At 46.3% G+C, this 13,687-nt stretch overlaps 1 protein-coding gene across 1 annotated transcript in view; it reads right to left on the reverse strand.

Annotated features, from left to right (window-relative positions):
- The window catches only part of LOC138247285 (oocyte-specific histone RNA stem-loop-binding protein 2-like), a 59,596-nt gene that overhangs the window by 20,697 nt on the left and 25,212 nt on the right, over positions 1–13,687 (reverse strand). Inside the window, exons 2-4 of the mRNA XM_069202000.1 lie at positions 13,579–13,683; positions 13,413–13,496; positions 12,820–12,912 (exon numbers count right to left, since the gene is read on the reverse strand). Of these exons, the coding sequence (XP_069058101.1) occupies positions 12,820–12,912; positions 13,413–13,496; positions 13,579–13,683 (282 nt within the window). The remainder of the gene's footprint in view (positions 1–12,819; positions 12,913–13,412; positions 13,497–13,578; positions 13,684–13,687) is intronic.

Genomic DNA, 13,687 nt, shown 5'->3' on the forward strand with positions numbered 1-13,687 from the left:
GTCCCCCCCGGTGCCCTACAAAACCCCCCTGGTCTGCCCTCCGAAGACGCGGGTACTTACCTGCAAGCAGACCGGAACCGGGGCACCCCCTTCTCTCCATTCTAGCCTATGTGTTTTGGGCACCACTTTGAACTCTGCACCTGACCGGCCCTGAGCTGCTGGTGTGGTGACTTTGGGGTTGCTCTGAACCCCCAACGGTGGGCTACCTTGGACCAAGAACTGAACCCTGTAAGTGTCTTACTTACCTGGTAAAACTAACAAAAACTTACCTCCCCCAGGAACTGTGAAAATTGCACTAAGTGTCCACTTTTAAAGTAGCTATTTGTGAATAACTTGAAAAGTATACATGCAATTGAAATGATTCAAAGTTCCTAATGTACTTACCTGCAATACCTTTCAAACAAGATATTACATGTTAAATTTGAACCTGTGGTTCTTAAAATAAACTAAGAAAAGATATTTTTCTATAACAAAACCTATTGGCTGGATTTGTCTCTGAGTGTGTGTACCTCATTTATTGTCTATGTGTATGTACAACAAATGCTTAACACTACTCCTTGGATAAGCCTACTGCTCGACCACACTACCACAAAATAGAGCATTAGTATTATCTATTTTTACCACTATTTTACCTCTAAGGGGAACCCTTGGACTCTGTGCATGCTATTCCTTACTTTGAAATAGCACATACAGAGCCAACTTCCTACATTGGTGGATCAGCGGTGGGGTACAAGACTTTGCATTTGCTGGACTACTCAGCCAATACCTGATCACACGACAAATTCCAAAATTGTCATTAGAAATTGATTTTTGCAATTTGAAAAGTTTTCTAAATTCTTAAAAGACCTGCTAGGGCCTTGTGTTAGATCCTGTTTAGCATTTCTTTTAGAGTTTAAAAGTTTGTAAAAGTTTGAATTTGAACCTAGAACTAGTTGTAGATTCTTAAAAAGTATTCCAACTTTTAGAAGCAAAATGTCTAGCACAGATGTGACTGTGGTGGAACTCGACACCACACCTTACCTCCATCTTAAGATGAGGGAGCTAAGGTCACTCTGTAAAATAAAGAAAATAACAATGGGCCCCAAACCTACCAAAATACAGCTCCAGGAGCTTTTGGCAGAGTTTGAAAAGGCCAACCCCTCTGAGGGTGGCAACTCAGAGGAAGAGGATAGTGACTTGGAGGACAATTCCCCCCTACCAATCCTATCTAGGGAGAACAGGGTCCCTCAAACCCTGACTCCAAAAATAATAGTCAGAGATGCTGGTTCCCTCACAGGAGAGACCAACACCTCTGAAATCACTGAGGATAGCCCCAGTGAAGAGGACATCCAGTTAGCCAGGATGGCCAAAAGATTGGCTTTGGAAAGACAGATCCTAGCCATAGAGAGGGAAAGACAAGAGATGGGCCTAGGACCCATCAATGGTGGCAGCAACATAAATAGGGTCAGAGATTCTCCTGACATGTTGAAAATCCCTAAAGGGATTGTAACTAAATATGAAGATGGTGATGACATCACCAAATGGTTCACAGCTTTTGAGAGGGCTTGTGTAACCAGAAAAGTGAACAGATCTCACTGGGGTGCTCTCCTTTGGGAAATGTTCACAGGAAAGTGTAGGGATAGACTCCTCACACTCTCTGGACAAGATGCAGAATCTTATGACCTCATGAAGGGTACCCTGATTGAGGGCTTTGGATTCTCCACTGAGGAGTATAGGATTAGATTCAGGGGGGCTCAAAAATCCTCGAGCCAGACCTGGGTTGACTTTGTAGACTACTCAGTGAAAACACTAGATGGTTGGATTCAAGGCAGTGGTGTAAGTAATTATGATGGGCTGTACAATTTATTTGTGAAAGAACACCTGTTAAGTAATTGTTTCAATGATAAACTGCATCAGCATCTGGTAGACCTAGGACCAATTTCTCCCCAAGAATTGGGAAAGAAGGCGGACCATTGGGTCAAGACAAGGGTGTCCAAGACTTCAACAGGGGGTGACCAAAAGAAAGGGGTCACAAAGACTCCCCAGGGGAAGGGTGATGAGACAACCAAAACTAAAAATAGTAAAGAGTCTTCTACAGGCCCCCAAAAACCTGCACAGGAGGGTGGGCCCAGAGCCTCTTCACAAAACAATGGGTACAAGGGTAAAAACTTTGATCCCAAAAAGGCCTGGTGTCATAGCTGTAAACAGCATGGACACCAAACTGGAGACAAGGCCTGTCCCAAGAAAGGTTCCACTCCAAACTCCCATCCAGGTAACACTGGTATGGCTAGTCTCCAAGTGGGATCAACAGTGTGCCCAGAGCAAATCAGGGTCCACACTGAAGCTACTCTAGTTTCTGAGGGTGGGGTGGATTTAGCCACACTAGCTGTCTGGCCGCCTAACATGCAAAAATACAGACAGCAACTCTTAATTAATGGGACTAGAATAGAGGGCCTGAGGGATACAGGTGCCAGTGTCACCATGGTGACAGAGAAACTGGTTTCCCCTGGCCAATACCTGACTGGAAAAACTTACACAGTCACCAACGCTGACAATCAGAGAAAAGTACATCCCATGGCAATGGTTACTTTAGAATGGGGAGGGGTCAATGGCCTGAAACAGGTGGTGGTCTCCTCAAATATCCCAGTGGACTGTCTGCTTGGAAATGACCTGGAGTCCTCAGCATGGGCTGAGGTAGAGCTAAAAACCCATGCAGCAATGCTGGGTATCCCTGAACTGGTGTGTGTGAAAACAAGAGCACAATGCAAGGCACAGGGTGAACAAGTAGAGCTGGAGTCTGGAAGAATGGCCCAGCCTACCAAGAGAACAGGGAAGTCAGTTGGGAAACCAACTGCAACACAGCAAAAGAAAGGGAACCTCTCTTCTCAGGAAGAAGTTCTGCCCTCTGAGGGAACTGAGCCTTTGGAGCTTGAACCTTATCAGGTTGAGCTCTTAGGCCCAGGGGGACCCTCAAGGGAGGAGCTGTGTAAGGGACAAGAAACCTGTCCCTCTCTTGAAGGCCTTAGGCAGCAAGCTGCTGAAGAGTCCAAAGGCAAGAAAAATGGAACACATAGGGTCTATTGGGAAGATGGACTCCTGTACACTGAGGCCAGAGACCCCAAACCTGGTGCCACTAGGAGAGTGGTAGTGCCTCAGCTGTTCAGGAAGTTCATCCTAACATTGGCCCATGACATTCCCCTTGCTGGACATTTGGGACAAACCAAGACGTGGGAGAGGTTAGTCAACCACTTCTACTGGCCCAATATGTCCAACATGGTTAAGGAGTTTTGCCTCTCCTGCCCCACCTGTCAAGCCAGTGGTAAGACAGGTGGGCATCCAAAGGCCCCCCTCATTCCACTTCCAGTGGTGGGGGTGCCCTTTGAAAGAGTGGGTGTGGACATAGTTGGTCCACTAGAACCTCCCACAGCCTCAGGAAATATGTATATCCTGGTAGTAGTGGATCATGCTACCAGGTATCCTGAAGCTATTCCCCTTAGGTCGACTACTGCCCCTGCAGTAGCCAAGGCCCTCATTGGTATCTTTACCAGAGTGGGTTTCCCTAAGGAGGTGGTGTCTGACAGAGGTACCAACTTCATGTCAGCATACCTAAAGCACATGTGGAATGAGTGTGGGGTGACTTATAAATTCACTACACCATACCATCCACAAACTAATGGCTTAGTTGAGAGATTCAACAAGACATTAAAGGGCATGATCATGGGGCTCCCAGAAAAACTCAAAAGGAGATGGGATGTCCTCCTGCCATGTCTGCTTTTCGCTTACAGGGAGGTACCACAGAAGGGAGTAGGGTTCTCACCCTTTGAACTTCTGTTTGGTCATCCTGTAAGGGGACCACTTGCCCTTGTTAAAGAAGGCTGGGAGAGACCTCTCCATGAGCCTAAACAGGACATAGTGGACTATGTACTTGGCCTTCGCTCTAGAATGGCAGAGTACATGGAAAAGGCAACCAAAAACCTTGAGGCCAGCCAACAACTCCAGAAGTTTTGGTATGACCAAAAGGCTGCACTGGTTGAGTTCCAACCAGGGCAGAAAGTCTGGGTTCTGGAGCCTGTGGCTCCCAGGGCACTCCAGGACAAATGGAGTGGCCCTTACCCAGTACTAGAAAGGAAGAGTCAGGTCACCTACCTGGTGGACCTGGGCACAAGCAGGAGCCCCAAGAGGGTGATCCATGTGAACCGCCTTAAGCTCTTCCATGACAGGGCTGATGTGAATCTGTTGATGGTAACAGATGAGGATCAGGAGGCAGAGAGTGAACCTCTCCCTGATCTTCTGTCATCAGACCCAAAAGATGGCACAGTAGATGGAGTGATCTACTCAGACACCCTCTCTGGCCAACAGCAGGCTGATTGTAGGAGAGTCCTACAACAGTTTCCTGAGCTTTTCTCCCTAACCCCTGGTCAGACACACCTGTGTACCCATGATGTGGACACAGGAGACAGCATGCCTGTCAAGAACAAAATCTTCAGACAGTCTGACCATGTTAAGGAAAGCATCAAGGTGGAAGTCCACAAGATGCTGGAATTGGGAGTGATTGAGCGCTCTGACAGCCCCTGGGCTAGCCCAGTGGTCTTAGTCCCCAAACCTCACACCAAAGATGGAAAGAAAGAGATGAGGTTTTGTGTGGACTACAGAGGGCTCAATTCTGTCACCAAGACAGATGCCCATCCAATTCCAAGAGCTGATGAGCTCATTGATAAATTAGGTGCTGCCAAATTTCTAAGTACCTTTGACTTGACAGCAGGGTACTGGCAAATAAAAATGGCACCTGGAGCAAAAGAAAAGACAGCATTCTCCACACCTGATGGGCATTATCAGTTTACTGTTATGCCCTTTGGTTTAAAGAATGCCCCTGCCACCTTCCAAAGGTTGGTGAATCAAGTCCTTGCTGGCTTGGAGTCCTTTAGCACAGCTTATCTTGATGATATTGCTGTCTTTAGCTCCACCTGGCAGGATCACCTGGTCCACCTGAGGAAGGTTTTGAAGGCTCTGCAATCTGCAGGCCTCTCTATCAAGGCATCCAAATGCCAGATAGGGCAGGGAACTGTGGTTTACTTGGGACACCTTGTAGGTGGAGGCCAAGTTCAGCCACTCCAACCCAAGATCCAGACTATTCTGGACTGGGTAGCTCCAAAAACCCAGACTCAAGTCAGGGCATTCCTTGGCTTGACTGGGTATTACAGGAGGTTTGTGAAGGGATATGGATCCATTGTGACAGCCCTCACTGAACTCACCTCCAAGAAAATGCCCAAGAAAGTGAACTGGACTGTGGAATGCCAACAGGCCTTTGACACCCTGGAACAAGCAATGTGCTCAGCACCAGTTCTAAAAGCTCCAGATTATTCTAAGCAGTTCATTGTGCAGACTGATGCCTCCGAACATGGGATAGGGGCAGTTTTGTCCCAAACAAATGATGATGGCCTTGACCAGCCTGTTGCTTTCATTAGCAGGAGGTTACTCCCCAGGGAGCAGCGTTGGAGTGCCATTGAGAGGGAGGCCTTTGCTGTGGTTTGGTCCCTGAAGAAGCTGAGACCATACCTCTTTGGGACTCACTTCCTAGTTCAAACTGACCACAGACCTCTCAAATGGCTGATGCAAATGAAAGGTGAAAATCCTAAACTGTTGAGGTGGTCCATCTCCCTACAGGGAATGGACTTTATAGTGGAACACAGACCTGGGACTGCCCATGCCAATGCAGATGGCCTTTCCAGGTTCTTCCACTTAGAAAATGAAGACTCTCTTGGGAAAGGTTAGTCTCATCCTCTTTCGTTTGGGGGGGGGGTTGTGTAAGGAAATGCCTCCTTGGCATGGTTGCCCCCTGACTTTTTGCCTTTGCTGATGCTATGTTTACAATTGAAAGTGTGCTGAGGCCTGCTAACCAGGCCCCAGCACCAGTGTTCTTTCCCTAAAATGTACCATTGTATCCACAATTGGCACACCCTGGCATTCAGATAAGTCCCTTGTAACTGGTACTTCTAGTACCAAGGGCCCTGATGCCAAGGAAGGTCTCTAAGGGCTGCAGCATGTCTTGTGCCACCCTGGAGACCTCTCACTCAGCACAGACACACTGCTTGCCAGCTTGTGTGTGCTAGTGAGGACAAAACGAGTAAGTCGACATGGCACTCCCCTCAGGGTGCCATGCCAGCCTCTCACTGCCTATGCAGTATAGGTAAGACACCCCTCTAGCAGGCCTTACAGCCCTAAGGCAGGGTGCACTATACCATAGGTGAGGGTACCAGTGCATGAGCATGGTACCCCTACAGTGTCTAAACAAAACCTTAGACATTGTAAGTGCAGGGTAGCCATAAGAGTATATGGTCTGGGAGTCTGTCAAACACGAACTCCACAGCACCATAATGGCTACACTGAAAACTGGGAAGTTTGGTATCAAACTTCTCAGCACAATAAATGCACACTGATGCCAGTGTACATTTTATTGCAAAATACACCCCAGAGGGCACCTTAGAGGTGCCCCCTGAAACTTAACCGACTGTCTGTGTAGGCTGACTAGTTCCAGCAGCCTGCCACACCAGAGACATGTTGCTGGCCCCATGGGGAGAGTGCCTTTGTCACTCTGAGGCCAGTAACAAAGCCTGCACTGGGTGGAGATGCTAACACCTCCCCCAGGCAGGAGCTGTGACACCTGGCGGTGAGCCTCAAAGGCTCACCCCTTTGTCACAGCCCAGCAGGGCACTCCAGCTTAGTGGAGTTGCCCGCCCCCTCCGGCCACGGCCCCCACTTTTGGCGGCAAGGCTGGAGGGAACAAAGAAAGCAACAAGGAGGAGTCACTGGCCAGTCAGGACAGCCCCTAAGGTGTCCTGAGCTGAGGTGACTCTGACTTTTAGAAATCCTCCATCTTGCAGATGGAGGATTCCCCCAATAGGGTTAGGATTGTGACCCCCTCCCCTTGGGAGGAGGCACAAAGAGGGTGTACCCACCCTCAGGGCTAGTAGCCATTGGCTACTAACCCCCCAGACCTAAACACGCCCTTAGATTTAGTATTTAAGGGCTACCCTGAACCCTAGAAAATTAGATTCCTGCAACTACAAGAAGAAGGACTGCCTAGCTGAAAAACCCCTGCAGAGGAAGACCAGAAGACGACAACTGCCTTGGCTCCAGAAACTCACCGGCCTGTCTCCTGCCTTCCAAAGATCCTGCTCCAGCGACGCCTTCCAAAGGGACCAGCGACCTCGACATCCTCTGAGGACTGCCCCTGCTTCGAAAAGACAAGAAACTCCCGAGGACAGCGGACCTGCTCCAAGAAAAGCTGCAACTTTGTTTCCAGCAGCTTTAAAGAACCCTGCAAGCTCCCCGCAAGAAGCGTGAGACTTGCAACACTGCACCCGACGACCCCGACTCGGCTGGTGGCGATCCAACACCTCAGGAGGGACCCCAGGACTACTCTAAGACTGTGAGTACAAAAACCTGTCCCCCCTGAGCCCCCACAGCGCCGCCTGCAGAGGGAATCCCGAGGCTTCCCCTGACCGCGACTCTTTGAATCCTAAGTCCCGACACCTGGGAGAGACCCTGCACCCGCAGCCCCCAGGACCTGAAGGACCGGACTTTCACTGGAGGAGTGACCCCCAGGAGTCCCTCTCCCTTGCCCAAGTGGAGGTTTCCCCGAGGAACCCCCCCCCTTGCCTGCCAGCAGCGCTGAAGAGGTCCCTAGATCTCCCATTGACTTCCATTACAAACCCGACGCTTGTTTCTACACTGCACCCGGCCGCCCCCGCGCTGCTGAGGGTGAAATTTCTGTGTGGGCTTGTGTCCCCCCCGGTGCCCTACAAAACCCCCCTGGTCTGCCCTCCGAAGACGCGGGTACTTACCTGCAAGCAGACCGGAACCGGGGCACCCCCTTCTCTCCATTCTAGCCTATGTGTTTTGGGCACCACTTTGAACTCTGCACCTGACCGGCCCTGAGCTGCTGGTGTGGTGACTTTGGGGTTGCTCTGAACCCCCAACGGTGGGCTACCTTGGACCAAGAACTGAACCCTGTAAGTGTCTTACTTACCTGGTAAAACTAACAAAAACTTACCTCCCCCAGGAACTGTGAAAATTGCACTAAGTGTCCACTTTTAAAGTAGCTATTTGTGAATAACTTGAAAAGTATACATGCAATTGAAATGATTCAAAGTTCCTAATGTACTTACCTGCAATACCTTTCAAACAAGATATTACATGTTAAATTTGAACCTGTGGTTCTTAAAATAAACTAAGAAAAGATATTTTTCTATAACAAAACCTATTGGCTGGATTTGTCTCTGAGTGTGTGTACCTCATTTATTGTCTATGTGTATGTACAACAAATGCTTAACACTACTCCTTGGATAAGCCTACTGCTCGACCACACTACCACAAAATAGAGCATTAGTATTATCTATTTTTACCACTATTTTACCTCTAAGGGGAACCCTTGGACTCTGTGCATGCTATTCCTTACTTTGAAATAGCACATACAGAGCCAACTTCCTACACAGACTCATCCCAATCTAGCTTGTGCATAAAGGCCTAGCCTGTCCCTTGATAAGTGCAACCCGGGACCTGGCGAGGCACACCAAGTATTCTCTCCCTTGTGATGGAAAACTATGCCATCCTTGTACTAATATCTGAAGCACATGTACATATGTATGTGGTCTGTCTTGCATACATTTTGAGAGTCAAGTGAATCAGAGTGGAGAAGGCTTATGGGTTCCATTTTGGATGCCCCTGAGCTGTTCCTATGCACAAGATGGAGGTGCAGTCACTTTTGCATACACACGCCCCTTTAGACATTAAATAGTCCTTTTGCTGCAGCCATTTGGTGCATGGTGTGGTGAAAGGTGGGACTGCAGACCTCACCGTTTAGAGAGAAAAATCCTTTAGAGTCAGCTTTTAGTCTTGCTCATACGGTCGGGTTTTATTGATGGACAGTGCATGAAAGAACCCCAGACCAGTCCTGAAGTCCAGACTGGAATGTACATCCCATGACTGCTGGACCGGAATAGAAGTGGGAATTGTTGACCCACTTTTTATTCCAGTTCCAAGTAGTCTGTGGCCAATAAGAGTGAGGGAGGTCCTCCATACAGTGCCTTTATAACTACTGCACAAATAGAGCTGGTGTCTTCATCTTCATCACTGAAGGGGAGAATTTGTGTCACTTCTGAATTGTGAACAACTGGATCAACCAGTCAGCTCTGTGGTACTTACCAAGTGTGCCTGAATAGAATCAGTTTCGTAGCCTGTGGAACTTCGTGTGACCTAGCCGTCCAACACTGAGAACACCTGTAGCAAGCCTGTGACACATCCAAAGTGTGCCTGCACAGACTTTGTGGTGGCTACTCCCAGGGCACTGGCTTAATGTGTGCCCGAGAGACTACAGAGCTGAATGTTGCGCTGGCTGAACGTGCACCCAAACTGACTTGGCTGCCACTGTAGAAACAAGGAGTCAACGGTATCCCTGAACCAGAGATCAAAGTGGACTGCATCACCATCTCTGGCACGGTAGGCTAGAGCAGCTCAATCACAGAGTCCATGAGAAAGGCGATCCTACTACGATCTGTCAACTCCAGCCAACAGTGTGTCCAGAACAAGAACACTGACTGAAGACAGCCACATTCCTGCCACTGCCTCCACTCTACCACACGGTCCCGGTCTACTCTTAGAAGAGTAACAGTCAACTGCTGCCACTGCAGCCAGCACATCTTCCCTCCAAGATGGGGGACAAGGGCAGAGGTGCAGCAGGGCCCAATGAAGCCTACCACTGACTATTGGTGAGCCGGTGCTTGCGAGATCCAGTCCCTGCTATTGCCTTCCACTGGACCTTTGTGAAAAGGGAGATCTGGTGTGGGGGTGCTTGTTTTATGGCCACGCTACCTTTCCTGACAACCAGCGACTGCTTGTTTGTTTGATTGCTTGGTCCAATTTGCAGAGCCAGAGTATGACTGGCTCCAGGATACTAGAGGCAAACGACCCAGCCCCAACAACTGTACCCATTAACCCCTCCTTTCTCAACTTCCACAGAAAGGGCACTGACAAAAGATGTTCTATTTAAACTCAGGAACACACTGCAAGTCTTCAAATATTTTTCAAATATAGTGTCGTTTAAGCCAAGGCTTAAAAATAGGAACTAAAAGCTACATCTGGTGTTACTCCAGGGCTCTAATGGTGAGTATTATCACCCCCAGTGGAATCCTGAACACCTGCTACTGCTAAAAGATTGCACTAATATTTTACAAGGACAGATGTTCTGAGGCAAATCATTTCATGCTTTATATTTTTTTATTGCACAGAACAGCTCACCTTACAACAAGCACAGTCTGATGGAAGGGGACCTCCACAAACAAATACATCAGATTCAAATTTAAATCTCTAAAGCTAGATTTTTAACTTGCATATTTTAATTTTCAGATCATGTATTCTCAAATACAGTCAGTTTCAAAGCAGAGTAAAAACTACACATTTTTAAGTATCAGCTTAACTAGCAATAAGCCTTTTTTATAAGGCCTCTTGTGTACTACAATTTAGTAGGGGCAAACCCATCAGTCTGTTGGTGGGACACAGCTCTTCTCAGTAGACTGAAGTTAAGTGTGGAGATTTTTCACAAGGACAATCAATGGCAAAGGTCTAAAAAGAAATAAATGAAGGCAGTGAAGTAGCTGGGTCTTACCTAAAACTCAACTATTCTTCAACATTTCCATACATCAGGTAAAGCAGTGTGCATTTCTTCAATGAATGAAAAAGCCAAGAAAAAATATCCATGGTAGTTGAAAGTTAAAAAGCATTAACTGATTTTCGTGCATAAATGTTATGACACGAAACCCGAGTTCGCCAAAGGAACTAACAATTTACATAGAAATCTCAGAATGCATGCCTTGCTACTTAGATTAAAATACAAGCAGCATGGACAAGATTTAAACGTTTGGTTATTCAACCCCAAGCACACTGATGTGGCGAGTTATTCTTACACCTATGTCTATCCTTTTTCAATGGATCTTCTTATAACCAGAATCCAGAGACACGGGTTTTATCATGAAGGGGACATGTCAATTGTAAAAGTGCATCACTTAATGTAATTAAGTGAAAAATGAATTTCTACATGTTTAGGTCATTAGTAATGAATGTGGCCCCTTTCACCGAAATAATTTATGTCTTTTCTTAAATACCTGTTTAGTCCAACATTGTTTTTGAGCGTATTAACGCATTAATGATCAGCAGTTGACTCGAAGCCCCTTTAGTCCAGTGCTAAACATGAATCATGGAGTGATGGAAGCACTGAACCTCTATATTCCAGACATGGAGAAAAAACGAGGCATGTTAACCACTGTAGATTTATTTTTAAAGGTGTTGGGATGGTGCCGAGAGGTCAATGGGCTATTACCAGCAGAGGTCCTTTTCTTCCAACAGAATACTAACCACCTCACCTAATGTAGCAAGTATCCACTAACGTGCAAGGGCACAAACACAGGTTGCAGCTGCCCCAATGTCTACAGAGACATAGTAAAGACAAGAATGTTGTTTCCACCCCCCACAACCTGTCATTTTATAACAAACAGTAATTGTGTTCCCTGCAAAGATGAAGAGATGAAGTCTGAACCAAAGAGCCAAACACAGCTTCTAGCACGGGGCTCTTGAATTCCCTGGCTAGGATTAACTTAACCTAATTTCTCCCTCATCCACTCTAACAGAATGAAATACTGAAGACGGTCAGCTACAGTGGTCCAAATTTCTTCATTCACAGGATCAGTCTTTCGACATTAACTTCAAGATTAACTAGTGCCCGACATTCGTAGCTTATTCAAGTGATGAAACGCAAACATGAGAATTAGCACAGACCAGAGGCTACCTATACAAACCTTCTATACACCATTTCGATTCTGAACTCTATACTCGAGAGCTAATTAACGAATGAGAAATGTCTGACAATGTTGTAGTTGCCAACATCCTTAAAACGTGCACGACAAATGTGCAATTACCTATCTCTAAGAATAGAAAATATGGTGAATTAGTTACAATCTGCACGGGTTTCTGGTCTGTTGTATCTTTCCAAAGCCAACAAGATGCACCATTACAGGGACAACGTTTTCATGTTATAGCTGAGTGGAAATATTCTCATTTTGGTATATTTATGCGTTGCTTCATCTACAATAAAGTGTGTGAATAGAAAATATTGTGCAAAAAAATTACTAACAGCTTGTTTCAATGTTTTTACTTCTGGTGGAAAGATTATATGAAGGTGATGAATTCTTGCACAGAAAATTATAGTATTTTAAAGATACAAGTGCCTGGATGGAAAGCAAGAGAAAATTATTTAATTTTGAGTAACACCTCCGTTCCTTTCCTGTTGCTGGCAAAATGTCATGTATTAAATGTGTCACAATGTGTTCTGTATACATGCCTTGTTTGTATTGTTCAAAACAATAATCTTAAATTTACTTTCTAATAGCTCATGTTTACTGGCACAGTGTGTGCACATTTTAGAACACAAACTCACTACTTGCTCATTTACGCTATAGATACTGTAACCTTATTTGGCACATTGCACCAAGCGAAACAAGCAGTACGTCAACGTGCAGTATAAAAGCTCTGTTAATAGGGATTAAAAAAAAAAAAAAAAAAAAAAAAAAAAAAAAAACTACCCTCTAAACCAAATCCTGACCCTTGGATCACCTTGAGGCTCAAACATGTTTCTTCATGACCCATCAGTACAATACTTTTGTTGTTTGGTTCTCACCTTGCAGTGTCCATATCCTAAATGGCTACACAGCACATTATATACACTCAATAACCCACACATGACCGATGCTCATTAATACCCAAGAACTGTGAAAAGAACCATAAACTTACCTGTAATAGGCCTTCCGTCCACAATTTAGGTCTGGCTCTGTAGACACAGCAACACTGACCATGCCAGGGGGTATTGGCTCGGGCATCCAGGGCCTGAAATCAAAACCAAAGCATTGAAGACTAGATAGAATAAAATCATTTTCGCATGCCAAAGAGTGCTTGAATTAGCCTACACTGTTCAACACATTCCGAAACTGTAAAGATCCAGTTCCTGCACTCCTTGACCCCCGCCCCCTAAAACCAGGTAATAGACACCCTGCCTCCAGAACTGCATCACACTCCCAGCATCCCTCCAACCTGCCCCATGCTGACTCAGCACCTTAGTAGTATTCCTCCCATTCTCCTGCACATGCTGTCCAACACTCCTCATCTCTTGGGGAAGTAAATGTTAACCTTTATTACCCAGACCATTTGCAATCATCTAAATTGAACTAGTAACATCTTAATCAGCGAGGCAGTGGTCTGCTTTACTCATGTAAAGGTGTGTACTATAACCAAAGAGCCACTCAAAAGGGTGCTTTCGAGCTGAATATCCCAAATAGTCCTCCTGAGGAATACCTCCTGTACAAGGAAATCTCAAACAGGACACAAACCTTTGCATGGAAATCCTATCCTCGGAGTTCACATCTTCGGAGATGGGCAGATCAGAAGAAAGAATACGAGACCTGGTGTTCACCCTGAGGAGAAAAATGTCAACATGTGAAACATGCCAAGGACAAATTAAGTAGTCCAGGCAACTAGGCCAATTAATTTTCTCACCCAAGTAACTCCTCCAGAGCAGAGCTGTATTCCACCAGCATCCAGGGCTCAGGGAGCAGAGCGGCAGGCAGTGTGTCCATCTGCTGCATAGGTTCCTGTGGAAGACTGA

The sequence above is a fragment of the Pleurodeles waltl genome, chromosome 7 (assembly GCF_031143425.1).
Source record: "Pleurodeles waltl isolate 20211129_DDA chromosome 7, aPleWal1.hap1.20221129, whole genome shotgun sequence".
Lineage (NCBI taxonomy): Eukaryota > Metazoa > Chordata > Amphibia > Caudata > Salamandridae > Pleurodeles > Pleurodeles waltl.